The sequence below is a fragment of the Pseudonaja textilis genome, chromosome 1 (assembly GCF_049901715.1).
Source record: "Pseudonaja textilis isolate UNSWEBS1 chromosome 1, rPseTex1.2, whole genome shotgun sequence".
NCBI lineage: Eukaryota > Metazoa > Chordata > Lepidosauria > Squamata > Elapidae > Pseudonaja > Pseudonaja textilis.
Genome location: NC_141990.1, coordinates 273,648,213 through 273,676,084, shown reverse-complemented (window position 1 = coordinate 273,676,084; position 27,872 = coordinate 273,648,213). Strand labels below are relative to the sequence as shown.

General features: G+C 35.1%; 2 protein-coding genes across 2 annotated transcripts in view; one reads left to right on the top strand and one right to left on the bottom strand.

The window, feature by feature from the left end:
* Positions 1-11,721, bottom strand: part of AVEN (apoptosis and caspase activation inhibitor) — a 144,874-nt gene extending 133,153 nt beyond the window's left edge. The window contains exon 1 of the mRNA XM_087921833.1: positions 11,421-11,721. Within this exon, the coding sequence (XP_087777959.1) occupies positions 11,421-11,609 (189 nt within the window). The 5' untranslated portion in view covers positions 11,610-11,721. The remainder of the gene's footprint in view (positions 1-11,420) is intronic.
* Positions 1-25,660, top strand: part of CHRM5 (cholinergic receptor muscarinic 5) — an 87,241-nt gene extending 61,581 nt beyond the window's left edge. Inside the window, exon 2 of the mRNA XM_087921832.1 lies at positions 19,772-25,660. Coding sequence (XP_087777958.1) covers positions 19,822-21,435 — 1,614 coding nt within the window. The 5' untranslated portion in view covers positions 19,772-19,821 and the 3' untranslated portion in view covers positions 21,436-25,660. The remainder of the gene's footprint in view (positions 1-19,771) is intronic.
* The last annotated feature ends 2,212 nt before the right edge of the window (positions 25,661-27,872 follow it).

The window sequence follows — 27,872 nt, the reverse complement described above, 5'->3', positions numbered from 1 at the left end:
TAATATTTACAGATCTAGCTAAGCTTCCTCATGCTTATACACATATAATATGAGACATGCCAACATGCATATGAGAATGAAATGTCAAGCATAATCATTCTCTCCACAATAGCGGTTCAATTTCTGCAACATAAATTTATTACTGCAGAGTATTACAGACTAGTTTTCCAATGTTTTTAAAATAGTAAATATGTGAAAGTTTACTCTAGAAAGCAGAACAACATATAAGACATTCCTTGTTACCGAGATATTACCCAGTTGTTCTTTTACTCTATATCCCATAAGTCTCAACCATTATATCTAATTGTGACTGCAGTTAAAATCCAACAATGACTACAAGGAAGTGACTGCCCAGCTCACTGTTTTTCAATCCAAATGGTTTCAATATTTCAGCATATACATTAAAATAAATGGATAATTCAAATATGTTTGATTAACTTATTTGATGAATATTCTGTCTTTAGAGTTCTCAAGTCATTTAGTGTAAAAACATTTATTGTGAAGGTCAGCTACTTTTACAATTTTCATTTATGGCCCTTAAAAGCTTTTGTGTGGATAAAAATCACTAAAACAGATTGTAGCATGCAGAGAGATCAGTATTAGAAAAACACATTGTTCTATCTCTGGAGACTCAAGCAAGAGTCTGAAGAAAGGAATAGAGTGATCCAATCAATCAAGAGCAGAAGGAGCTTAGCCTGAGTTGTCTGAAATGTAGAGAAAGCTGGTTTAAGGACAACAGAGGTGATTTAGAAGGTGTGTTCATAGCGAATCGCCTTGCTTTATTAAGCATTTCTACCTTTTGGAAACTAGTTAATCTGAAACTATATCAGAGAAACCAGGTGCAGCCTCAATTAAATCAAAAGCAACTACTTCTATTTTGGATAGTATTTGTTCCCCTAGTACATGAATTACAAAACATAAATACAATGCCCTGATCAAGGGGAAAGTTTCTGCAGAGAGAATGCAGGTGAACTTTTGGATTCCTCCATCTTTCCTTTGTGTTTCACATCTCCCTATTCACACAAAAAGAAATTGACAAGAAAGGAGTGGATCCAGCCCAATTTTCTTTTTGCAGGTAGCTGAGTTCGACAGCTGACTTCACTTTTATCCTTACTTCCAGATCTAGATAATACATAATGTCTAAGCAAAAGTAAAGATATAAAAAGGGCAAAATGGCCTCTCACTACTTTCCCATTTACCATTTTACCCTGACTCTAAACCTAGAAATGCCCGGGTTTCCAGTGCAATACATTAATGGATTTGTATAAATATCTTGGGGAAAAATAATAAGATCATAGTTAAAAGGACTCTTGCAAAATGGAGGGAAAATACGGCAGGGATATCTGTTTGTAAAAATACCTCATAATGAAACAGAAACAGGGAGAGTATACACAGGATCCAAACTGGATCGGTCACCAGGACCAGGTTTAGTCTTCCAAGCTTTCTGACTCATGTGCTTCCTCAGGGAACTTCTGTTTCACCAGAATGTGAAACATTCTGACAATGTGAGACACATTCTGGTTAAGAGAGAAGTTCCCTGAAGAGGGGTTCCAGCATGAGTCCGAAAGCTTGGAAGACAAAGCCTCTATTCCCGGTGACTGACCCAGACTGGATCCTGCAACATTGTCCTGGGATATGTATTTTTGCCTTCATTCATAGAGTATGTTTGTTTACAAATAAAATTGATTAACCCTAATCTATTGTTTTTGAAACTCTATAAAAAAAATACAACCTACAGAAATACATTAATGCATGGTTTATTGAAACATAAAAGACTAGATGTATTCAAACACAACTTTTCTGTCAACTGCAGTTAGGTTCACAAGATACACATGTCCAAACCGCCTTCCGGTTTGAGTCTCTTCGGTGACAGACCAAAATCCTCGATCGTGCGCGGTTTCAATCTGTGCTCGCTGCCAGAGCACCCCGAGCCGGCTGGTTCCGAGGCTAAGCCACCCCATAGAGGTGGTAAAGAAGGGGGAGACTGCCAGCAGGGTCGAGGGAGAGCCGCATCTCTCTTTCCCAATTGGCCATTACTCCCTTTCCCAAAGGCGGTTGCAGCGGTGGTCAGAAATGGCCACCTCAAAGAAGAACTGAACTGGAAAAGAATGTGCAGGAAGAAGATAAGAAGAAAAAGTTTTGGTTGACCGGGTTAAATCGAAAAAGCAACAACGTAAGCTACCCTGGAATTTAAACTTAATAACATTGTTCCCAAAGAAGATTTTGAAGCTGCGAAGGAGAGAGAGAAGGGAAAGGATTAGGGTTTTTTTTTTCTTCCCTTCCTTATACTGACAGCTAAGAGACTTAAGCAAGAAATTGAAAAAAATTCACTTTGACATTAATAGGCATCTAAGCTGAAAATAAAAGTCAAAGGGTTAATAAAGATTTCTGGATATTTAAAAGTTTTTAAAAGCAGGAAAGGAGAAAAAAAAAAGAATAAAAGGGCAGGATCTGGAAAAATGAAGGAGACTGCCTGGAACTAAGGAATGGAACTGCAACTAAAAGGAACTTACAGTGAAATTTTAACAAGATTCCTCAAAGATATGTTTTAAGTGAAACTTGGTAACAAAATAATAGAACCCCAGGAAGAGAAAGAGGAAAAAAGAAGCAAGAAGAAACAGCCTTGGATTATTTGGATTACTTGGTGATTTTTGGTTTTTGCATCTAGATGACTAAAATTAACTGGGTGGTTGTTTAAAAGTCTTTAAAATGGTATCACTCTTAGAAGAACTGAAAATGGAACTTAAAAAATGGAAAGAAGATGCACAAGAAGGGGAAGGTTCTTTTGGCTTCGTATTTCAATTCTTAGAAATGGAGATCTGGAACTATGAGAAGCAACAAGAAACGCTTGCAGAACAAGAAGATTGGGGAAAGAAGAAGCCATCTTTAATGATCAAATAATTTTAAGTGGGGGGAAAAAAGAAAAGGGGGGGAGGGAAGAGAGTGAAAGGTTGAAGACTAGAAACAACAACCAAAAAGAAGAAGAACAATTTGAAAAATAAGTATAATATTAGAAAGCAACAGAAGAGGGGATTACAGATGAGAGAGAAGTAGAGAGATGAGGGGGTAAAAAGGGGAGGGAGAAAAAGAGGGGGAAGAAGGCAAGGAAACAGGGAAAAGATATAAGGACTGTAACCATAAGCTTGTTTAGAGATAATGGGTGAAAATTTAATTGTAAAAGGGATTCTGCAAAGGTACATAAGATAGCATTGTTATATTACAAACAGAAATAATTTTAGAAAATATGACTAAAATGATGAATAAAATATTTACTGTAATGTAGTGGAATGTTTGTTAAGAAATAAATGAATTAAAGTGATTGAGAGAATTAAGTGGGAACATTTTAATTATTAGTAATGATTTATAAAAATATAAGTGAGAAATATGAAAAAAAGAATTAACTATGGAAAGTTTATAAGTGTTCCCAAGGAAGTATGATATTTAATTGAAAAGAAATGTTAAAGATGTTAAGATTTTAATGAATATTAATGATAGAATTGAATTGGAATGGAATGTGTGTTTTATTTAATATATATATATATATATATATATATCTTTTTAAGAATATAGTGTGTATTTTAAGAATGTACCAAGCAGAATTTGATTGGAAGTTATGTATTATATTGAATGCTATAATCTTAAAGGTGTACATTGAAGCTTAAATAAGAGTTTGAATGGATAAAATTAAAAATATGAAGGTGTCATACTCCAATTGGTAACTACAGGGAAAAATTTGTTTAATAAGAAAAGATAATATGAAATTGAAACAGGACAGATAAAAGTATAAATATAATGATTTGAATTGAGATGAGATAATTAAAATAAAGTTGAGAAAATTAAAAGAGAGGAAAAACTATGTAGAAAATATAAAACGGTAATAAGATATGGAATAGAATATAAACATGAGCATTGAGTTTTGTGTCTGTATGAAGAAGTGATAACCTGGGACCATGCTATTTTCAAAAAAAGATGTTTTATTTGTATTTTGTTTTTGTGAAAACCCAAATAAAATTTTCCCAAAAAAAATACACATGTCCAAACCAAACAAACAATTTTATAACAAAACACTATGAGTGAATCAGGTCTAGGATTGTAAGGCACAATCCTAAATCATTTGAGATCAGTTAGGCTTGTTTTTGAATAGATACAAGCAGGCTCTATTTCAGTGTGGTAATCCCATGCACAATTATCTGAGTAATCATGCATAAAATGGAAAATAATTGGAAATGCAGCTTACTGAGAATTACATTATATCACACAATTGAAGAATAGTGTTCTTTTATAAACAACACTGTCAATAGATTGAGGCTTTTAAATGTTTGACTAAGTTGTAAAGCATACATTACAACCCATTCTAATTCTTTTTCTGGGGTTACTTGCCTATTGAAAAGCAGTATTATATTAAAACCAATTTATTACCTTATAAGTATAAATGCAAGGTTATCTCCTAGCTGGAGGATGAGGTGGGAGGAATGAAGGCCAGCCTTTCTTTTTTTTAAGGCTTAGCAAGAAAAGCAAAGGAAAGAAGACGTAGGTACTACACAAAGAGGTCTGTATCAAGGTCAGTAAAAAGAGAACAAGGACAAAAAATAGTCCAGTAACAGAGGCAGGAGAAAGAAGATGCCGAGGAAGATGATTTCCAAAGAGAGTGCAGGTATGCAGAATAAACAAACAAGGAGATGGCCCATGCAACAGAAACTGACCAACCACTTAAGGCTCTGAACGTGGAAGTCATGCCCCATATACTTGAAGTAATTCTATCCAATCTTATAGAACAATGAAAAGAACTATCAATTCTGCAGGAATGAAGAGTGAACACACTGACAAGCTGTGAAGAAAAAGGAGAGGTACAGAAACAATGGAAAATGATTAATAAATAAGGAGAAATACAAACTGATACCTCAACCCTATAGAGAAGGAATCAGGAAAGGCAAAACTTAGAATGAGATGGTGAGGCATGCAAATCATAATATAGGGGCTTGGGGACACATTTGAAATAAAGAATGAAAGAGATGGTTGGTTTGTTATGTTGTGAGACTACCTTTATAGTGTTGTTAGTCTATTTTACGACTATAAAGAGCACCCACAGAATCCCTGACAAGCCTTTTTTTAATCTTGCTTGTCTCCAAGGGCTGACACTAACCTAGTTCAGTATTGTTAAAAATACAGCAAAGATCCATTTTACTACTTTAAAGTAATTGAAGTCTCCAGTGACAGATGAATTATACCTCAAGCTGTTAAAGGTGCTGGCAGAAAAGGCCTGAAAACTACTAACGTAAGTTTTGAAAATCACTGGAGAAAAAAATGGGATGCCAGAAGAGTGAAGAATAGTAAACACAGTCTCAAAATGTATTTGTATATAACTTAACAATTTAATGTCTAACCTGAGCAAAATATTGAAATATATTATGGAGCAACTTATCTATAAACACTAAGGAAAAAATGCTACCATTATCTGAAGCCAGCATAGGCTTATCAAAATCAACATCAATGAAGACTAGTATCAAGTCAAACTCACATTGTCTTGATAAAAGACTTGTGGATGTATGCACTTCTATCTCAGTAAAGTTTTCCACAAAGTCCAGGCTACATTCATAAAAGCACCGTATTCACCCCACGCAAGATAATATTTTTTTCTATGCACTGTATTTCATATGGGAAGATGGAGAAGCTAGAGCAGATTCGGAGGAAAGCTACTCAAGAGGATAAGGTTTTGGAAAACCCACTGTGAAGATCAGCTAAGGAAGAGAAGGATGTTTAGCCAGAAAAAAAGAAAAACAAAAGAAATGGGATACTGATTTGCCTATACAATATTTAAAAGGCTATCACATGCAAAAGAAAATGGGCCTGTTGTCTGTTGAAAATAAAATCCGATGGGCTAAACGAAAACAAAAGACAATCAAACTGAATATTAGAAGAATCCAACAAGTAGTGGAACAGTTACCTATAATAGAGATAAATTCCCTCCCTGAAGTTTTCAAATGGAATCTTGATGGTCACCTGTTGAGTATAATGGACTCCTATCCTAAGGGGAGGGGTTTGACCAGAAGACTTATAAGGCGCCTTACAGTCTAGGGTTCTTTGAAATAATGAGAGGAAAGTGATTTTGCTTAGTTATTTCATTGTGATGTGAAGAAAGGTCATTCAGTTAATTTGGTTCTTCGAGTTCTATATCAAACTTGGTGTAAGAGGAAAAAACTTGATTCTGCTATTTTAAATCAGCGCAGTTGGCTAATGCTCCAAAGTTTTACTGGAGAAATCAATTTAAATTTGAAATCTGGAATGTCAAGAATGACCTATGAAGGCATTGTACGTTCCCTCACTTAGAGATATTTGAGCGTATTCCTATACACCAGTAGCAAAGACTGAATTGTCAACACAGATGGTCAAAGAACTCTGAATCTTTACATGTCACTTTTTTAAAAAGCTCTCAGAGCGTGTGTCTTCTGATGATTGCCTGGGCAAAACTCTGTAATTTCTTGGCAAGATTTCAGAAGTGGTCTGTCATTGCTTTCTTCCTAGGGGATTGAGAGAGAGAGTGACTAACTCAAGTTCACCCAGCTGGCTTCATACTTAAGACAGGATTAGAACTTTTGGTCTCCTGGTTTCTAGCCTGATGTTCTAACAATTACAAAACTGACTATTATATAGTGAAATTGATTCTCTTCTATACATTAAATATGTATAGTCACACACTGGCCATGCCCATGCCCAATTTAGCAAAGAGGAAAAAAGTCCCAATATGTCATGTGATGCTGCTGTGAAGATGTAAATTTGATACCCTTGTTCTATGGCTTTCCAAGCAGTTATGTCTCCTCTCTTTGTTAAATTTTTGCTTACTGAAAAAAGAAGATCCTTTTTATATCTGTTACCAATGTTAATCATAAGGGATCACCAGAAAATCTTTGTGTTTACTGAGCAAATAATCTGAAATCAAAATGTCTTTATTCACTATCAAAATTAATTAGCAATGCCTTAGTTCTAAATTGAAAGATGACAGCTATTCCAAACTATTTGATAGTGTTGATGGTAATAATTAAGTTATTTTAGATAACTTGAAATTTATAAAGGGTTTTATTGCTCGCCCAATGTCAAAATCTTCTGGGCAGGTAAAACCAACAACACTCACAAAACATACAAATTAAAAGTAGGAATCAATTCACTAATGGCATATTAAATTAAAAAATAATAGATCCTCCCCCAATGTGGATGCTAATAAACTTAATTGGGATTGAAGTCTCAATAAAATCCAACTGACTATAAAGATCGGAAAACCATGAAAGAGGGACATTTATGTGGGAACAAAGTGTTCCAAAGTGTGACGGCTGCCACAGGACCCTGGGGCAGTGCAACCATTGTAAACACATTGATCACCAAATGCTTAAATTTTGATCACCTGATCACAGGGATGTCTATGGAGATTCTCAGTCACGCAGGTCATGGTTGTCCCAAAGTCCAACTGCTTCTTGAAAAAGCACCTTGGGGATGACCACAGGGATGTTATGATGGTTGTAAGTACAAGGACCAGTCGAAAGGCACATTTTTTCAGTGCCATTGTAATTTTGAATAGGTGCTAAACAATGGTTATGAATACAGGACTATCTGTATTTAATGTCACCACAGTTCAAAAGAAAAGTATCAAAATATGTGATTTATAAATGAGGTCAGTCTCCTACAGGTTAAAGGAAGAAATATATCTCCTCCAACTTTACAAGAATTTTATAAACAAAGCTAGACCCTCTGCAGTTGCTCCTCTGTGGTGAAATCCAATGACATTTAACATTTATATAATATATTTACATACCATTTCTCTTTTTAATAAATAAGGCCAGTGTTCCTTCGTAAGGCTCCTGCTGTTTTGTAATGCTGTTCAAATCTACTGAAACGTCATGTTGTTGTTTTAGATTAGTTACTTCAATTTTTAAAAAATCTATTAACTGTTATCCTTGACAGTTGCATGGGACACAAATTTTCAGAGGCAATATGAAAACAAGTATCAGGGGGAGAAAAATGAAGCAAGGATGGCATTTGCAGTTTATCTCACAAAAACATCCAGTTAGCCATTGCTTAAGATACTTTCAATAAATGGCTTTGATGTGTGCAGCAAGGCAACTGTTTGTTTCTTTCTTGATAGCTAACATTTAAAAAATCCTAGTAATTTTACAGAGGTGAGCAAAGTCATGTCATTTACAGAGTTGGAGCTATGTGAAGCATAATTTACTAACCAGCTAATGAATTAGATGTAAGGAAAAAATAAGCTTTCATTTATTACCCAGCCTGAATTTAACTGAAGTCTGAAATCACTGCACAAACATCCAGATTATTTTGCTATTACGCTACTGTACTGATTCTAAGCATGCTGCTGTAGCAGATGTATATTAGCACTAAAACCATATGCATTTTTTTAAATGCACTGTTGTTGCTATACCACATGCCTCTTTATTACATTGCCATGCTATGCAGTTAAACTGGGGTTACTTTGCTGGGCACATATTATATAACACGATATCTTGTCAGCAAAAATGTATCTTCATTGTGATTTCACTTGTTATTTTACATGATCTGCTTGGAAAGATTTTATATGTTCTTGGGCCAACCTGAAGTACCAGACAAATATCTCTGCACTGATGCAACCACTATGTGTCATAAGGCAGCACAATACTTGGGGGGCCATAATTCTTTTAGGCTAAAGTTTGTGAGATAACACCTGTTAATAGTCTGATTCCATGAAAGAATCCTTTAACCTCTACAACCCGCCCAAAAAAAGATGATTTGATTTGAAATTCTTGAAAGTCTTGTTTTTACTTTTATTTATGATGGCAACATGATGGCACCAGAAGTGTAATTAAACCTAATTACACAAAAATGGATGCAGAAGGCATCACAGTATAATGCGGGGGGTTGACTTTGGTGGAAAAATAGTGTACTTACATCCCATGGAACCCTGGAGACCCTAAAATCTGATTTGCGAAAGGAGAGAACTTGAGATGATCTGTGTGTGTGTAGTTCAAAAAGCTGTTTGTGTTTGTGAGTAGACTGCAGGAACCTAGGTTTTTGTGATCGGCTTGCATACAGTTGAAAGTGGTAAGATTTCACCAAGCTCAAGGCCAACAAGGTAGCCTTTACAGATTCAAGGTTCACTCAAATCTCACTTCTTAAATCACTTGATTGTTTTAAAAGACTATGAATTTTCAGAAATGCAAGTTTAATTATATTCTGTGAGGTTTTTTTTCAATCCTTTGAGAAATTTTAAATACAAATGTAAGATTTTATTAAAAATATGATTTGGAATATAAATCAAAAGGTTGATTAAAGTATTGATTTCACAAAGTTTTAGGTGGATTAAGGGTCCAGGTGGACTTGAATTATTTAAAATTGGTTATAAGAATTATTTCTGTGGGAAACTATTTACATTTTGAAAAAGAAAACTTTGAAGGTTGGTCACTAGGGAACGCCAGAAGGAAATGAATACATCAATGGATCTATTGAACAAGATTTATAATTATTGGTCTTAGAAATTATTTTAAAAATATATGCTATTATAGATAAATCAGATGGTGTCATGGGAAAAGAACAAGCTCTACTGAATAAAACTGAATTGATTTTAAATGTGAATTTAAAAACCATCATCTATAAGATAAATGAAAAACATGAAACAGTTTATACAGAAAAAGATGCACTGTTGGATATACAAATGAAACCATGTCTTAACATTTAAAAAAGAGCAATAATAAACCAGAAGAGTGATCTGAATAACCTTTTTATATTAGATTTAACAAAGGGATTTGTTACAAATGATTCTATGAGAAGAGGCAATGTGAATATGAAGTGTGACATTGATAAATTGTTTATACTGGATTTACAAACGGGATTTCTGAAAATTGCCAACGATTTTGTGAGAAAAGACAAAGAGCATAAAAAGAATACAGAGAGAGAATACAGACAGCACTAAATATTCTTGTGAGAAAGGGGAAAGAATACAAAATTTATTTATTTGATCAAGGTAATTGTTATTTGGGTAATATTTCATAGATTTATGTAGACTAGAACTGAATGATGATGTTATAAAAGTTTTCCTTACTTGAAGAGAAGAGACTTGTTTAAACAGAAAATGAGATATAAATGTAAAAGGAAGAATTTAAAGTATGTTTATTAGATATAGCTTATAATAGTGTGTCATTATTTACGATAATGGACTTTTGCTAATTTAAAATGGGGTAATGAGGCTTTAAAGATTTGTTTATATAGAAATGGTTGGTTGTACTGTAAGTTGTTAATGTTAACTATACTTTTGTTTCTTTTTGTGTTTCTTATTTTTTTTAACTTTTTTGGTTTGTATTAGTTTTACATGTGTAATCCTTAATAAAAATATTATAAAAACATATTGTAATTGGTTACTGTATGTCGGTACACCAGAAATTCATCCCAGATGCACACCACATGAATATGCTACTGCTGCACACACAGGAACTGTCAACTTGATATAATAAACACAGACTGCAATTTAGTAGTAAGAAATGTTTGACACCCCACTTCCCCTATTGTATCTCATTCATTTCGGGGGAAATATCAGATTTCATATTTGGAAGGTGGACCAAATGTACTTACACCCAAAGGTGCTTTTTTAAGAGGCAACTGGATTTTCTGATTTTTCTTTGAAGATGTTTCGCTTCTCATCCAAGAGCTGAAGAAGCTTCTTGGATGAGAAGTGAAACGTTTTCAAAGAAAAACCAGAAAGTCCAGTTGCTTCTTGAAAAAACATCTTTGGGATAACCATGACCTGGATGACTGAGAATCTCCATAAAAACCTACTTATACTTTTCGCAGTAGTAAAATGTAGTGTACTTCCAATATGGTTCTGTTTACCTGAATGGTCCCAGGGGACACAAAATTTCTCCTGGTTCATGCCCATCCCACCCACCCATCCATCCATCCCGGTGCATAACCTTTTTTTTCCTATTACTCTTCCAATTAACCCATTAAAGAATCAAAATCTAGAGAACTCGAGGAAGCTGCAATAGAAGTAACCCTGCTAATATATCCAAAGAAACATCTTTCTTTTAATGTAAGCTTCAAAAGTTCTACTGGACAGTCATTTGACCGGAAAGGGAGAGGGTTTCTTGCTCGAGCAAAAGGTTAGACTAGAAGACCTCCAAGGTCCCTTCCAACACTATTATTCTCCGTTCTATGTTCCTTCCAGAAGCCTCGCATTAACGTCTAGATAAGCGATTGCATCAGGATCCCCCGCTCTCTCGGGAGGAGCATTAATAATAACAATAAAAAAAGTAGCCCAGAGCCCGCGGGAATACGAAGTGGGCCTTCCCGGGACGGAGCCGTTTGCCCCGCTACCTTCCTCTCCGAGCCGGTGACCGTCCCGGATTTGTCACGGGGAGGAAAAAGGCGGTGCGGGTTTCTCTTACCGACTCACAGCCGCGAGGCGCAGAGGGAGCGGAAGCGGCTGCCCTGCCGCGGCCGCCCCGCCTGCCGCGTCCCCCGCCTCCTCGACTGTCGTCTCCGCCGCTCTCCACCGGCTTCTCCCTGCCGCCCGGCCGTCTCCTGTTGGAACGGCCGCCTCCCCTTCGGGGCCGGCCGCCGCGGTCGGGCTGCATTGCAATCCCTCGGGCGGCCGCGCTCGACGCGGCCGGACTTCACCGACTTCGCGTGGATCTCCGCCTCCGCCGGAAAACAGGCCGCTGCAGGAACTGGAGGCCGCGTCAGGCGGGCCCGAAAGATTGTGGGGGTGGGGTGTCGCTGAACCCGCACCAGGCGCTTCCCAGCCAGCGGTCTCAGCCTTGAGAAACGGACCCGAAAGAGGAATCCGATGTGGGGCTGTTGCAGATGGAGCGCTCGGCTGCTTTTCTTGGAGAAGAAATACAAAAAAGCGGATGAAATAGATCCAAGCCTAAATTTCTAATATTTAAGTCGGCATTATCCGATTTCTTAAAACATAAGATGTTATTATTAACTCCAGTTGGTGATAAGTGGGTGCAACTATAAGCATGCATGTAGTCTTCAACTTACAATTCCTTTAGTGACTGTTCCGAGTTACAAAGCTACTGACAAAAGCCACATGACCATTTTTCACGCTTAGGAACCTTGCAGTATCCTTGGGATCATTTGATCAACATTTGGAGGCTTGGCACTGGTTGGTATTTATGACCATTGCTGTGTCACATGATCCCCTTTTGCAACCTTTTGACAAGCAAAGTCAATGGGGAAGCCACATTCACTTAACCCTGTTAGTAACAGCAACTGCAATGATTCACTTAACAACTGTCTCCAGAAAGATCGTAAAAGGGGCAAAACTCACTTAACAAATATCCCGACAACAGAAATGTTGGATTCAATTGTGGTCGTAAGTCGAGGAATACCTGTAATTTCCTGTTAAATACCTAACATGATAGAAAAGTAACTAACTTGTACCAGAAGGGATCACAGGTCTATTAATTCAAACAATGTGCTTTGTACTACATAACAACAATGCAAAACTATATCTTAGTCAAGTTCTAGAGAAATACCCATAAAACCAATTTCTAGGCAATTCAAAGTATAATAGCATCCAGGGTTATCTAGGAAGAGGTCTGTCAGTATACAAACACACATAATATTTAATAGAGCGTGAAAAAAAACTAAAGTTATCACTACAAAATCAAAGCACTGACACCATGCAGGCACAAAGAGATGAGGCTATGATGGTACAATTTACCCTGCCTTCTTAGCTCTTCCCTATGTAGATTTGTGGTTTTATACATCCTTAGGAATTCATTTTACACCCTTCTCATATGCATTTAACCACAAGACAAAGCATACCTTCACAACATCTATGGAGATTCTCAATCATCCCGGTTATGGTTGTCCCAAAGGTACTTTTGAAAAGGCAATTGGACTTTCTTGTTATTTTTATCATATTTCGCTTTTCATCAGTTTCTCATCATTGAAGCTTCTTGGATGAGAAGCGAAATGTATTCAAAGAAAAAAATAAGTCCTTTTATAAAGCACCTTTGGGATACCCTGGCAACCTTTTGTTTCTGTCACAATTTCAGGAACGAATGGTAAAGACTGCAATGACGACACTATTACAGCCAACCTCTTTAACGCATTCTTTGGCTCAGTATTTGTAAACAGCAAAGGATCATGCCCAGTATTTCCTAGTCGAACCACAGACAACTACAATGATCTAATACATATCGATTTTACAGAAGACAATGTTGAAAAAGCACTACACAATCTAAAACCATCTCTATCTATTGGACCGGACAGAATATGTGCCTACTTCTTAAAAAAACTATCCACTGCCATAGCCGAACCTCTAAAGATAATCTTTGAAAAATCTTTCAGGACCAGCTCCTTGCCAAAACTATGTTGACAAGCCACGGTCATCCCCATCTTCAAAAAGGGAGACCCCAGCCTAGTTGAAAATTACAGACCAATCTCTTTATTCTGTGTCACCTACAAAGTCATGGAATCAATTATTAACCAATCCATTATCCTCTACTTGGAGATAAACAACCTACTCTCTAATAAACAATTTGGTTTCAGAAAAAAACTATCCTGCAATCTGCAACTCTTACACTGCAAAAACATATAGACTACACAACTCGATCAGGGCAAATCAATAGATGCAATCTACATAGACTTCTGTAAAGCCTTTGATTCAGTGGTACACGACAAACGACTCCTAAAACTAAAATCTTATGGTATCTCTGGACACCTGCATAACTGAATAGAAGCATTCCTGTCAAACACACAACAAATGGTCAAAATTGGGAGTGTCCTATCAAATTCTGTACCTGTCAACAGTGGTGTCCCCCAAGGCAGTGTTCTAGGACCAACTCTCTTCATACTCTACATAAATGACCTCTGTGGTCATATTAAGAGCAACTGCATTCTCTTCACTGACGATGTAAAGCTATTCAACACCACAGACAATACTGCTACCCTTCAAAAAGACCTTGACTATCAGAATGGTCAAACAAATGGCAACTTCAAATCTCAACAAATAATTGCTCTGTCTTACATATTGGCAAAAAAAATCAGAAAATAAAATACAGTCTGAATAGTCAAGACCTTGTTGATGATCCAAACTCTGTCAAGGATCTTGGAGTACTCATCTCTAATGATCTAAGTGAGCCCACTGTAACTACATAGCCAAAAAGGCGTTAAGAGTTGTTAACCTAATCTTAATCCTAATCTTTTTCTCTGGTAATATTACACTACTAACTAGAGCATACAAAACATTTGCTAGACCAATACTCGAATAAAGCTCATCAGTCTGGAACCCACATTATGTATCTGATATTAACACAGTTGAGAAAGTCCAGAAATATTTCACAAGAAGAGTTCTCCACTCCTCTACTCATTGCAGAATATCTTATGCCACCAGACTTGAAATTCTAGACCTAGAAAACCTAGAACTACGCCACGTTCGGTCCGATCGAAGTATAGTATATAAAATCATACATTGCAATGTCCTACCTGTCAATGAATACTTCAGCTTCAACCATAACAACACAAGAGCACACAATAGATACAAACTCAAGGTTAACTGCACCAAATTTGATTGCAGGAAATATGACTTCAGCAACAGAGTGGTCAATGTCTGGAATACTCTACCTGACTCTGTGGTTTCTTCCCCAAACCCCAAAAACTTTAACCTTAGACTGTCTACTATTGACCTCACCCCTTTCCTAAGAGGTCCGTATAAGCGCACAAACATGCCTACTGTCCCTGCCCTATTGTTTCTTTTATTTTTCTTATATGTATCCATGTATTCATAACTATGTTTTTTCTTCTACCTATTATCTTGTAAGCAAGTGACAAACCAAATAAAATAAAAATAAATAAAATGTTGACTTCATGTTCAAGTCATGCATGGTACAAGAGAAAGTGCCTACCTGGTCAGGGTTAAATATTTTCCCTCTGGTTCCAACACGTTTTTGTTTCATCAACCAATCTATCAGGATGACTACAAGAAGATGAATTCCATCCAGCTCCAGTTGGCCAATATGGGCTGTTGGATATAAACTGCTTTCTCCCTTAACTGTTCAGAGAGCCATTCCAGACTCTTCTCTAATCCAAGGGTCCCCAACCCTCAGGTTAAGGCCCACTACCGGGCCATGGCTTATTCACAGCCAGTTTGCATGAGTGATGGGCCAGCATACATGTAGCTCGAGCTGCACATGCATGCCCACACAAGCCAACCCACTGCTCACACAAGTTGAGTTGCGTGCACAGCCCAGTTCCCCTCTTCCTCCCTCCACTGGGCCTCCAAGTTGCAAAGGTTGGGGACTGTTGATCTAACCTACCAGAGTTTTCGAGCTGAACCAACCTTAATATTTTAGTCTTTGTAATATCATAACAGTTTATTGTATTATCTTTTTTTCTGTCCATGTTTGATTTTTTTTTAGACTGAACAAGTTTCTGCAGTTTTCTTGGTAAGTTTTTTTTTTTTTCAGAAGGGGTTTGCCATTTCCTCCTTCTTAAACCTAAGATAAAGTGACTGGCCCAAGGATACCCACCTGACTTTGTGCCTAAAGCTGGACTAGAACTCACAGTTTCCCCGTTTCTAGTCCAATGCTTTAACCACTACATCAAACTGGCTCTCATTGCATAACCTGTTGCACTTCACATTGTTCTTTTTTGACAATAACATAATTCAATTTCTTCTGGCCTAGCACCCTTTTTGGCCTTATTCTCTCTTTGTAGTATTTTCTAAATGTCATCTTTAGTTTCTTTTATTAGCTTGTCAGATCCAATTTCTATTTCTGTTTTTAAAGGCTCCTTGAAGACTTATTTCAGTTCCAAAAATATATTGCAGTATAATAGGACCATGCTATCTGATATGCAGTGCAGAGAAGTGCAGAAAGAATGCTATCTGAGTCATCACATATCAGATCTGGAGATTCACGTCTGAATACATCTCAGGTTGTTATGAGCTACTGCCTTCTAAGTTGCATGCCTTTCATTCTGTTGGCTGTGGATAATGGGTGTTTTAGTTCAAAGTGCTTGAGCAACACCAGCCTGGGGAGTCCATCAATATATCTCTCAATATATTATTTTAGTTCATAATATTTTGTTATTACACTTTGTTAATATAGATACATATCTGGCATAGTAAAACATCATTTATGATCAGAAGTTGCAGCTCTAGTATTCTGGTAGGGCCAACTGCTGGAACATTTAAAACATGATAAAAATGTTTTAAAATGTCTTTAAACATTTTTATCCAGGTGGAAGTTGTTAGCAGTACAATGGAACTGAGTTTAGTTTCCATTTTAATTTTCCATAGGATGCCTAATCTAACTCTGAGTTGGCATATTGTGGAAAATTATCACGGAAATTAGATTCAGTTGCCTAGGGCTACTGAAGTTGCTTTTGATACTTTTTAGTAAAGTTAGAACCAATACCCCATACAATGGTATGCTGCCAAGCAGCTCTAACATGGAGACCTTGCAAAGTGGGAATCAAAACTATATAAATATTCCTAAATGTTTGTTCTTCAGATAAAGTCTGAAATTCAACATGGTCTGCACTTCATAGCCTGCATATAAAATGGCTAAATGGCAAAACAATGCAATAAAGTTGTCATAAAACAGTTTTATTTGTACAAAAAATAAAATACCTAGGAATTAACATTTCGGCACGTTGCTCTACAATTAAGGAGGATAATTATGAAATACTATTGAGACAAATTAAAACAGATTTAGAACATTGGAATAGTCATTAATTAACTATCATTAATTAGCAGAATTTCAGCTATTAAAATGAACATATTACCCAAAATTTTATTTCTATTCCAAAATATACCGATCAAATTAGAGAAAAAATTCTTCAAGAAACTGAATAAAATAACATTAAATTTTGTGTGGCAGGGTAAAAGACCAAGAATCAAACTAAAACATTTACAGTGTGCAAAGGAAAGAGGGGGACTAGGTTTCTCGGATTGGGAACTATATTATCAAGCGGCTGCCTTAACTTAGAACAAAGATTGGATAAACTTGAGAAAAAAAAGACTTTTATTTTTAAAAGGGCACGATCTACAACAGGGCTGGCATGTATATCTGTGGCCTAATAGACATACAACATATCAATATTTTTTAAGACATAAAGTCCGACAAGTTCTAATATCAATTTAGAATAAAATAAGATTGCAAAATTATATGAAAACTCCAGGTTGGCTTTCCCCCTTGGAAGCTATATCATACCCAAACCTCTATAACCAAAAAAAAGGTAATTACATACAAAGATATCCTAACAGACAAAGGAAGAATAAAACAAAGAACTTAATCAGCAGGGCTTAACATTGGAATGGTGGGCATATCTCCAAGTACAATCCAGATATGAAAGGGATAAAAAAGAATGCGGAATAAATTGTCAAGATACAATATTAGATAAAATACTATTAGGACCAGAAAAGAAACAAATAAAGAAATTATATAACTATCTATTAGATTATAAGATGTATGAGGAGGAGGTAAAAAAAAACCAATGTTAACCTAAGCTAGAAATTTCAGTTACAAGGTAAATTTGGATCAATGGCAGCAAATTTGGGATAGGAATAACAAGATTACTTTAGCCATATCTTATAAAGAAAATCTGTTTAAGATGTTTTATAGATGGCATCTCCCACTCACCAGACTAGCTAAAATATATAGTTCTCAATCTTCAATATGTTGGAAATGTTTGAAAGATCGGGGCACCTATTAATCATATGTAGTGGGAGTGCAAGAAAATGCAAGAATTTTAGCACCCAATTTGGCAATAGTTAGAGGAAATGATAAACCTAAAAATAAATTATACACCAGAAGTGTTTCTATTATGAACAGCAAATGAATCTAAAAAAAGCAGATATTTATCTAATTATTCACGTTATCACAGCTACAAGATTGTCAATTGCCCAAACATGGAAATTAAAAGAAATACCCAACGACAAAATAATAATAGAAAATTTTTTACATTGCACTGGGTTAGATAGATTAAAGTTAGAACTGAAGGAGCGAGATACTTCAGAATTCTATGAAATATGGAAAAAAAATTATAATTGGAGGAATATGAAAGGAAGTCAAAAAATGTGAAATAGAATTTAAGAAAGAGTTTATACTGCAACAAAATGTCTAAGATAGAAACAGATACAAAGATTTACAATGTAAATATGTATATGTATATAATATGTTAATATTGTTTGATAACATTCTTCAATTATAACAATATAAAGACTGTTGATATATGTCAAAGATCACCACGTTCAAATGTTTTTAAAATCTAATTTTCAATTTAAAAAAAGTTTTATTTAATAAACTGAAAAATAAGATAGTTAGCTTACTTGTCTGCATAACACTAAGCTGGATATGAATATGCCATCAGAAACCATATTGTTTTTTCATTATTTAGTAGGCACAAAGAAGCATTTTTATTGGGAGCCAATGAATATGCAAGGAGATTAGATTAAAGCTACCTTTTCTAGATGTGACAATAGAAACTGTGTGTATCACTTTTAACAGACTCTGACATGCTTTATTTGTAAAGGTTATAGATGTACAGTAATAGGGTGGGGTTTAATCAATTTTTCATCAGGAAAGAAAGGATGCAATTTACATTTAACAGTGGTTAACATTTTAAGATCATCACTTTAGACCACAGGTGTCAAACTCATGGCATCACGTTGCATGATGTTTTTCCCCTTCACAGAGCTGGGGTAGACATGGCCTGCGCATGACACATCCGGCCTGCAGACCGCCAATTTGACACCCTTGGTCTAGATTAACTTTTGTAATACACGGCAGTCTGAGAGCAGAGGAGATATCTTGGTCAAGTTCAGTTCAATCCAGGTTTGTTGCATATATCCCCAATGTCTTTTTGTTTGTTTGGTTGAAGCAGATACATGCATGGTTGAACTTAACCATGATTTTTTTATTTTGAAATCTTCATTTATAAATTACCTCTGATTTTTTTGTGGCAAGAAAGCATTATAAAAATGGTTTTTGAAGACTTTCTTGTCAAATAAGTCATTATTCAACAATGTTGACTGTATATGAATAAAGACTATGGCTTTCATTATTAATTCCTGTTTAGCAAGGCTTTTCCTCACTGTTAGTGAATGTACATTCATGTAACAATGAGGAAAAGCCTTGTTAAACAGGAATTAATAATGAAAGACATAGTCTTTATTCATATCCAGTCAACATTATTTTATAATAGCTTACTTGACAAGAAAAGCTTGAAAAACTATTTTTATTCTATTTTATATTAATTAGAATAGAATTCTAATTTCTGTTACATACGTTCTATAAAAGGTGCCTACATATTCCAAGGCAATGTGACTTGATTAAATAAAAGCTACCACTGCAAAGATATTTACATTGAGGTTCTGCAAACCATTCAGAGGAGCCAAACGGTTCCTCTGAACCCATTGCTCAAGACACTGAGGATGTGTATCCTATTGGAAGCTTAGCTCAACCACTTCATAGGCCATCATATGATCGTGAAAATGAAACTTCCAATAATACTTCCATCTGGATTGCTACTGAAAAGTAGGTGGAAAGCAGAGCCGTTCACAGGGAGTGTGTGATATTTTGAACAGCAGATTTGGAAGGGTAGTTGAGTTGCATTGCTTCAAGGGATTCATGTATCTTTCTTTTAAATCCAATCGTGGATTTCATCAAATTTCTTTGAAATCCACAATTGAAATAGAACAATAGATTGTTTTCTAATGCTAAATTCATTTGGCAGGTGCCCTTCATTTTATGATTTTTTTTCTGTTTGTCATTTAAAGGATATCTTCAAATTACAGATGAAGTACCTAGAGCAAATTAAAAGATACTGATGTTAATCCACCACAAAAAAAGAATGGAAGACAAGTTACACAACAACTTGACCATCACCAATGATTCAACTTCTAGCCAAAAACCACTTGAAGGCCATAGTCTTTGGGAAGTAATCACCATCGCTACTGTAACGGCCATTTTAAGTTTGATAACCATTGTGGGAAATGTTCTGGTAATGATATCATTCAAAGTCAACAGCCAGCTCAAAACAGTGAACAATTATTATTTACTCAGTCTCGCCTGTGCAGACCTTATAATTGGAATATTTTCTATGAATCTTTATACATCATACATATTAATAGGGCACTGGTCTCTTGGAATTTTGGCATGTGATTTATGGTTAGCACTCGATTATGTAGCTAGTAATGCTTCAGTAATGAATTTGTTAGTCATCAGTTTTGACCGATATTTTTCTATTACACGGCCTTTAACCTATAGGGCTAAACGCACACCCAAAAGAGCTGGGATTATGATTGGTTTGGCTTGGCTGATTTCTTTCATTCTATGGGCACCTGTAATCTTATGCTGGCAGTACCTTGTAGGGGAGCGAACTGTCCCACCTGGAGAATGTCAAATACAATTTTTGAATGAGCCTATTGTTACCTTTGGTACCGCAATTGCTGCTTTCTATATCCCGGTTTCGGTGATGACTATTTTATATTGCCGCATTTACAAAGAGACTGAAAAACGAACCAAGGATTTAGCTGACCTTCAGGGCTCCAGTTCTGTGACTGAGTTTGAAACAATAAAGCCTCAGAAAACACTGCTGAAATCATGCTTTAGCTGCAGGCAACAAAATTTGACCAAAAGAGACCAATCTCAGGCTTCGTGGTCTTCATCCAGTCGAAGTACTTCTGCCACAGCAAAAGCATCTCAGATTCAAAATACCTGCCAAGATTGGTCAAAGGCAGAGCAGCTGACCACTTGCAGCAGCTATGCGTCATCGGAAGAAGAGGAAAAATGTCCACCTGATCCACTCTTTCAGGTAGCTTATAAGACCCCTGTAAAAGGGAAGGTTGATGAGCAAAAAGAAGAGAAAAAAGAAGCTTTTATCAAAGACCAACATAAGGAGAATGACTATGACACCCAAAAATATTTTCTAACCCCAACCAAAAGTCAGGTGCAAAAAAGTAATAAATGTGTAGCTTATAAGTTCCGGTTGGTGGTTAAAGCTGGTGGTGCCTCAGAAACTAACAATGGTTGCCGAAAAGTCAAAATCACTCCTTGTTCTGCCAGTTTATCCAAAGACGCTTCCATCAAAAATATGGATCCTAATCTAAGTAATCAAATTACTAAAAGGAAAAGAATGGTTCTTATAAAAGAACGTAAAGCAGCCCAGACTCTAAGTGCTATTCTTCTAGCTTTTATAATTACCTGGACCCCCTACAATATAATGGTATTGGTTTCCACATTCTGTTCAAATTGCATTCCTCCAACATTGTGGCATCTTGGCTATTGGTTGTGCTACGTAAACAGTACTGTGAACCCAATTTGTTATGCCTTGTGTAACAAAACATTCAGAAAAACCTTTAAGTTGTTGCTTTTCTGTCAATGGAAGAAGAAAAAAATGGAAGAAAAATTATATTGGCAGGGTAATACTAAGCTGCCTTAAGTTAAAATGAAGTAGTTGAAACATAATGATCTTGGCCAGAGAGTGCATATTAGCTACAGGTCTTTATTTGTAAAGTTGTTGTTTTGTGTGTTTGGAAGCAAAAGAAACAACATTTCTATGATTTATGATTATGAAGAAAGCAGTCATCATGTTGAACATTTCTGTAATTGGAACTATTCAAAGGAGCATTTTGAGTGTTGTTATCAGGACTTTTGTTCCCGCATTTCTGCTCGATGATGGCAGAACACAGGATCTTAATAACTGGTGATTGAACAGATCCATAAATGTATTTGGTTCACATTCTTGCAGAGTAATATTATGTCTTTTTAAATATTTTTCTGGGACTTTTTCCAAGTTAAATTATAGATCTGCAACATACTTAAGTTAGCACTATTCCCCTTACAAAATTATCTGCTAATGGAATGGATGCAAAGGGAATGCATATAACTGTAGCCCATGATAAATGATTGAAATTGATTTTTGGAGGGCAAAAAAGTTCCTTATGTCAGCTTGAGTTATGAACAATGACTGAATTTCAATTCATCCTTTTTTTAATTGGAGGTAGATGTGACTTGTTAAGGGGAAAGGTCTTTTTATAAGGCACATACTGAAGCAGAATACGATTAAAGATTTAAAGTTACTGTAGTGAGATCTACATATTAAACTCATATCAAGCACTAGCATTTCATACTTTATAACCATAGTTTTACAAATATTTGCATGAAATAGTTTTGGGTCATATTCCTCTTTGAATGTTATAAATTGTATAATCAGACATGAATATTATTATAGCATTTTAAAGAGAGAGATGTTGTTTAGATGATTAGGGGCAATATTCACCTTCCTCATCCCCATAGCAAAAGTAATTAAATCCATTGGGCAACAGCTACAACTTGTCAAAGATTCTATCCCTTCAGCCTGAATAGGAATTGCAATTCATATAAGAATGTACATTAAATACATAATTATTTCAGCAAAAATGTGAATCTTATAAAACAAAGGCAGGTGACTAGAATAGTTTCTGAATAGCAGAGACTGAACTAAAATCAGTTACCAAAATTAACCGATCTTGTCAAAAATGAGCCAGTGAAATGAGCCAGTGAAAATATTAAGTCCCATATCTTTTGGATCCAGATTTCCATAGCTATCTACCTGGATCCAGAAATAATTCTATGAAAATAAAATAATTTAATTATCTCTTGAATCTTATAAATGCATACATGGTTTCTCATTTAAAAAAAGTTTCTCTCGCCAATTCAGTAGAATAGTCAAGCTCTCCATATAAAGTGATGTACAGTAGATGGGGAAATGCATTCTACTTATGAACAAGAATATGAAGCATTTAGTAACTCGATGTATGTATCTAAATGCAAAGAAATTCTGACTTGGAAATTAATGCTAAAGTCAATTCAACACTATGGGAAAATTGAGCTATAGAATTAGAAGAATCCGAAGTTCATGGACATGTGGATTTTGTAATTCTAAGTTGACTGTCAAGCTTTGCACATTCATTATTTGCTGAGCTGCAGTTTAAATGCAGACTCAGTTCATATCCACATCTGTAGCTTGGTATGGTTAGTTGTGTAGTATTAGTATGATTGTAAAGTGTAATTTTGCATAGTTTTGAGATAACACAGCAAAGTTTATAAGAGTTACAAAACAATAAGGATTCCAATGAGGTCAAAAGCTCTTTCTTATAACACTTGTTCAGTGATTTTTAACAAGCTTCTCCATAAGTACTGATTGAAATAATATTTTGGATAACTTGACTATGTGTGAGTTATTTACAAAAGAGTCCCCCAATTATTTTTATAGTGGGACTAATAATAATTTAAACAAAATGTATAATAATGTGAACATGTAACTGATTCTAAGTGTTTCTGTATTGTGCCAATTGTTTTTAGAGCTATGCTGTTTGTTAAAGGAAAATGTGGATTCCCATAAAGACCTTTTGATTATTATATTCAGTCAACATTGAAGCATATCCATTGTGCTTTGGGGTTTTCTGGCTTTAAAAAATACATGTATGTATAATGCGTATGTCTGATTCAAATGACAACGCATTTCTATAACTCAAGCTATGTAATATTGGCAAAATGTGTTAAGACTGTAAAAGTTATTTGCTTGTTGCAATTTTATTGCTAAAAAAACCCTTGCCTTCTACTATTGAGGTTAAATGGAAATTTATTGTCACCATTATAAGAATGTTTTATATATGTTTATGGTATGTGTTGAATAGATATATAAGACTACACAGTGATGGATGCCAAAGTATCAGTTTTCTGTTAAATATATGCTCAACCTATGCTGCTAAAAACTGAAACGTTACATTGCCAAACTCTGGGATACATGGTAAATATCTGGTACCATATCAAAATGGTGTTTGCTTATTTCTTTCCCATACAGTATATTTGCACATTTTAGAAGGTGCAAATTGAGAGATATCAAACAACAATGTCAAAATTGTAACTTTTCATTTTGAAAAACCAGAAAGACAGAAATATATAAGATTTCATGGCAGGAAAATAGGAAAAGAAATTCAGCATAGGTACTGGTGTCTGAAAAAGAAGGTGCTTAGAGCTCAGTCACAAATAATTACAATATTAAAAAGACAACTTGAGCCGGGACAAAGTTACACAAGCTTTTTCATTGCAATATAAAGTCAAAACAATTATACAAGACGAGGAAAGGCAAATCACCCAGGAGCAATATATACAAATAGGCTGAAATTGTAGAGATGATGTCAGGAACTCCAAAACAGAGAATAAGCTGAATTTGATGAAGGAGGTTAAGAAAAGCAGAAATTAAAATATTATATGGATGATGTAGAGCTAACTATTGGGCAACTGCAGAGTGCAAAAAGACAGCTGATTAAAATAATTAGAGATTTTGATGAATTCTCAGGATAGATAAATGGACATAATTTTAAAAAATGACCCTACAAGGAAAAAGCTTGGTGCAGAAAGGGCTGGGATTCCAGAGAAAGTCCAGTAAAATATTTGAGATTGTTCCTGATATAGATATAGATATATTTAAAAATTACCTCAAATTATGGGGAAAAAATAAAAATATTTTCAAAGATAGAAAAAAAAATCAATTTCTACCAGCTAGGATTAATTGTGATTGATAATATATTACCTAAGATTATTATTTTTTACTTATTTGAAATTATGCCAATTTCAATTCCAGGAAAAATCTTGCATGATGAGCAAAAAACAGTCAATAGATTTTTTTGGAAGTGGAAAAAATGTAGAATACATTTTATGAGATTCAAAAAATAGCAATGAATGAGGTGTTCTGAATTTTATATTATATTACAATGCAAGTTGTTTGCATTGGATAGCAATAGATAAAATTCCTAAATATCAAAATATCAGTATGAGAAGGAGTTGGCCAGTTAATAGACCTCCCAGGTATTTCTAGTATATGGATTGAAAAGAATATAAAAATTTAAAAGGACATATTCTTAGACAAAGCTTGATAAAAGCATGGAATTCTATAAAAACAATAAGTTCAGCAACTTCACCTATAGCTTCACCTTCAAATGCTTTGTATTCTGAAGAAAGTTATTGCAAGAAAAGTATAATTATATATGAAGATATGATACACTCAGGCTCAAGAAACAGATTGAGGACAAAGCAAGAATTATTAGAGGAAAGCTAAAACTTACTATGGTATAGTTGGTTTTTAAATTTCTGGAGGAACAAGAAGCGATCTTAAGAAAGAAGGAAAATGTGTAAGAGAAAATGTGTCACAGAGAAGGAACAAGTCAAAATGGCATGGGAAAATGGATGCTGACTGGTAACAAAGAAAAGTAGAACAGCTACTACTTTAGTTCAAACTTCTCTGAACAAGGAGAGATTTATCCTGGAAATAAGGAGTAACTTTCTGACAGTGAGAACAATCAACCAATGGAACAGCTTGCCCTCGGAAGTTGTGGAAGCGCCATCACTTGAGACTTTCAAGAAGAGATTGGACTGCCACCTGATAGTTACAACATCATGTCCAAAGCAGAAAAGATCAGCTGTTGGATCCAAAGTCTGTATCTTAAAAAAAAAAAGGCCTGGTAAGTATTTGAATTCTTCAGGTGAGAATTGCACAATCTTGAATAACTTATTTTATCTTATATAATCATCAGCTAAGATTCTGATTCATATTCAACTAGCATCAGATGCACAATAGATGGAAGCATTAGAGGACAAACTTTTTCATCATAGCATCTAAGCTGTGGGTTTTCATGCCCTGGGAAAATGGTTTGTATAACTCTCTCATAATGTTTAAAATGTGTATTAAAAATGTATGTGTGGAATTATTATTGACATAAATTTTAAATAATGCCTTGCTTTTTGTTTTGCTGCATAAAGATTAAATTACTATTTATATGAGTGCCTTAGCTTCCTTCAGCATCATAAAAATACATGAGAAAGCAAGGGATACAAAAGTTAGACAAATAAATCACAAATCAATACATGCAGAAAAGTGACTTTTTGATACAGAGCCTCAAGAGAGCTGTTTCCCACACTTGATTGAAAAGCATTCCATTATATAAGTCTCTTGAACAGAGATAATTTAAAAATACAGTTTAGCTACAGTTTTGAACAGAGAGCAATGATTTTTGACAGAGTTGAATGAGTTGAATTTCCAGATCTGAACATTTACATTTTATTAGAATGAGGAAATGCTTCATGTCCATTCTTTATATTACAAAAGATAATCCAATTCTTTTCCATGGTACTGCAATTGTTTTTACTTGGCAATAATATCCAATAATCTTTGAAATGTCAGTTTATCTTCAATTTAAAAATGAACAAGTTGCAGCAGAAAAATATACTTGGAATAAAAAGCACAATGATAATGAAGATGTTTGATTAATTAAACATACAATGACCGGGTCCATCTCCACATATCCATCAGCACGAGTCTGTGATGTAGGCTGCATAAACAGAGAGGTAGAATCAAGATGACATGAAGTGTTAATACCACTTTATAATGCCTTGGTAAGGCCACACTTACTGCATTCAGTTTTGGTTGCCACAGTTATTTTGAATCAATAAGCAACTGATTAAATGCTGCCAATATTGAAAAATTGTAGAATTTTGTTTTTGATAAGTGTGAATCAAATAACTGGAAACCAATCCATTTTATATTCCATCTCCAATCTACACTGAAACCTGAGTAGACTTTTTAAATGTTTTTATTTTCTCTGTTCTTCAGCAAACCTCACATTACTCTAAAATTATTTATTTTATTAATTTTATTTATTTAGGAAATGTCAACTCAGTTCATTCTCAGTGGCTCTAAGCACATCAGAACCGGGGACAATTGCATTGTTTCAGTTCTCTAATTGCAGCTGTCTAGAACAGTTCAGTAGATTCCCCCAATATATCTGTGGGAGTTTGAAACAATGTTTTGCATATCATGCATTGTTGGAAATGGGTAGGTTGTTTTGGTATTCATTAAGAAATAAATAAAAAAAATCACTTAGAGACTTATATAAGATCTCTCATGATACTACTTTCACAACTAAAAGTAGTTTGATCATTTCTATTTATTTTAATTATATGAATTACTGGGCTGTCAAAAATCAGGAATCTGGTGGCACCTTTTCAGCTAATGTATTGTATTAAAAGACATAAGATTCAAATCCTTCTAATTTTTGGCTACCACAAATTAACACAATTCTCCTTCTACAAAGCCTTACTGGGGTGTGGAGGCAACCTAGATGGGTTCTATCTATAGTGTAATGCTTAGAAACAAGAATAAAACAACGTTTAGTATTCAACTTGAAAAGGTTAAGTGAATATAGTGTTAGTCTATTTTTAGACTGAATAAAGGAATAAACTTTTTGTTGATAAAATAATGTTTCAAGTAGGATTTTTACTCTTCATAAATATTTTTAGAGATAATCTTGTAGAAGTTACCCAAGCTTGGCTTTGTGAGTATTTTTTAAAAATAAGATGCCTTTAGGATTTAAATATAAGTTATTTTTTAAGAGAAACTTGACTTCTATAACTTATTTCTATATAGCTTATTGTTTGTGTTACAGCTCTAGGTTCTTTAAAGGAAGTAACTGTACTGTTATTTAGACCAGGCACTTTGACTGCTAAAAGGTATATAGTGCTTGGATAAAGAAATAGCTTCTCCTGGATATTCCTTTTCACCAAATTTCCTTCTCTTCTAGCTGACAGTAGAGGATGGTTGGAACCACACCTTTTTACATTCTATACTCCCATCTCTTAAGGATCCAAATGAAAGGGGATGCTCTGATTTGAAAGACTTTGACTGCCAGGTTCCATCCATCTAGTCATCACATGCATGCCCTAAATGTTGGTTGCCACAATATATAAAAAAAGATATTGAGACTCTAGAAAGAATGCAGAGAAGAGCAACATGATTAGGAGACTGGAGTCTAAAACATATGAAGAACAGTTACAGGA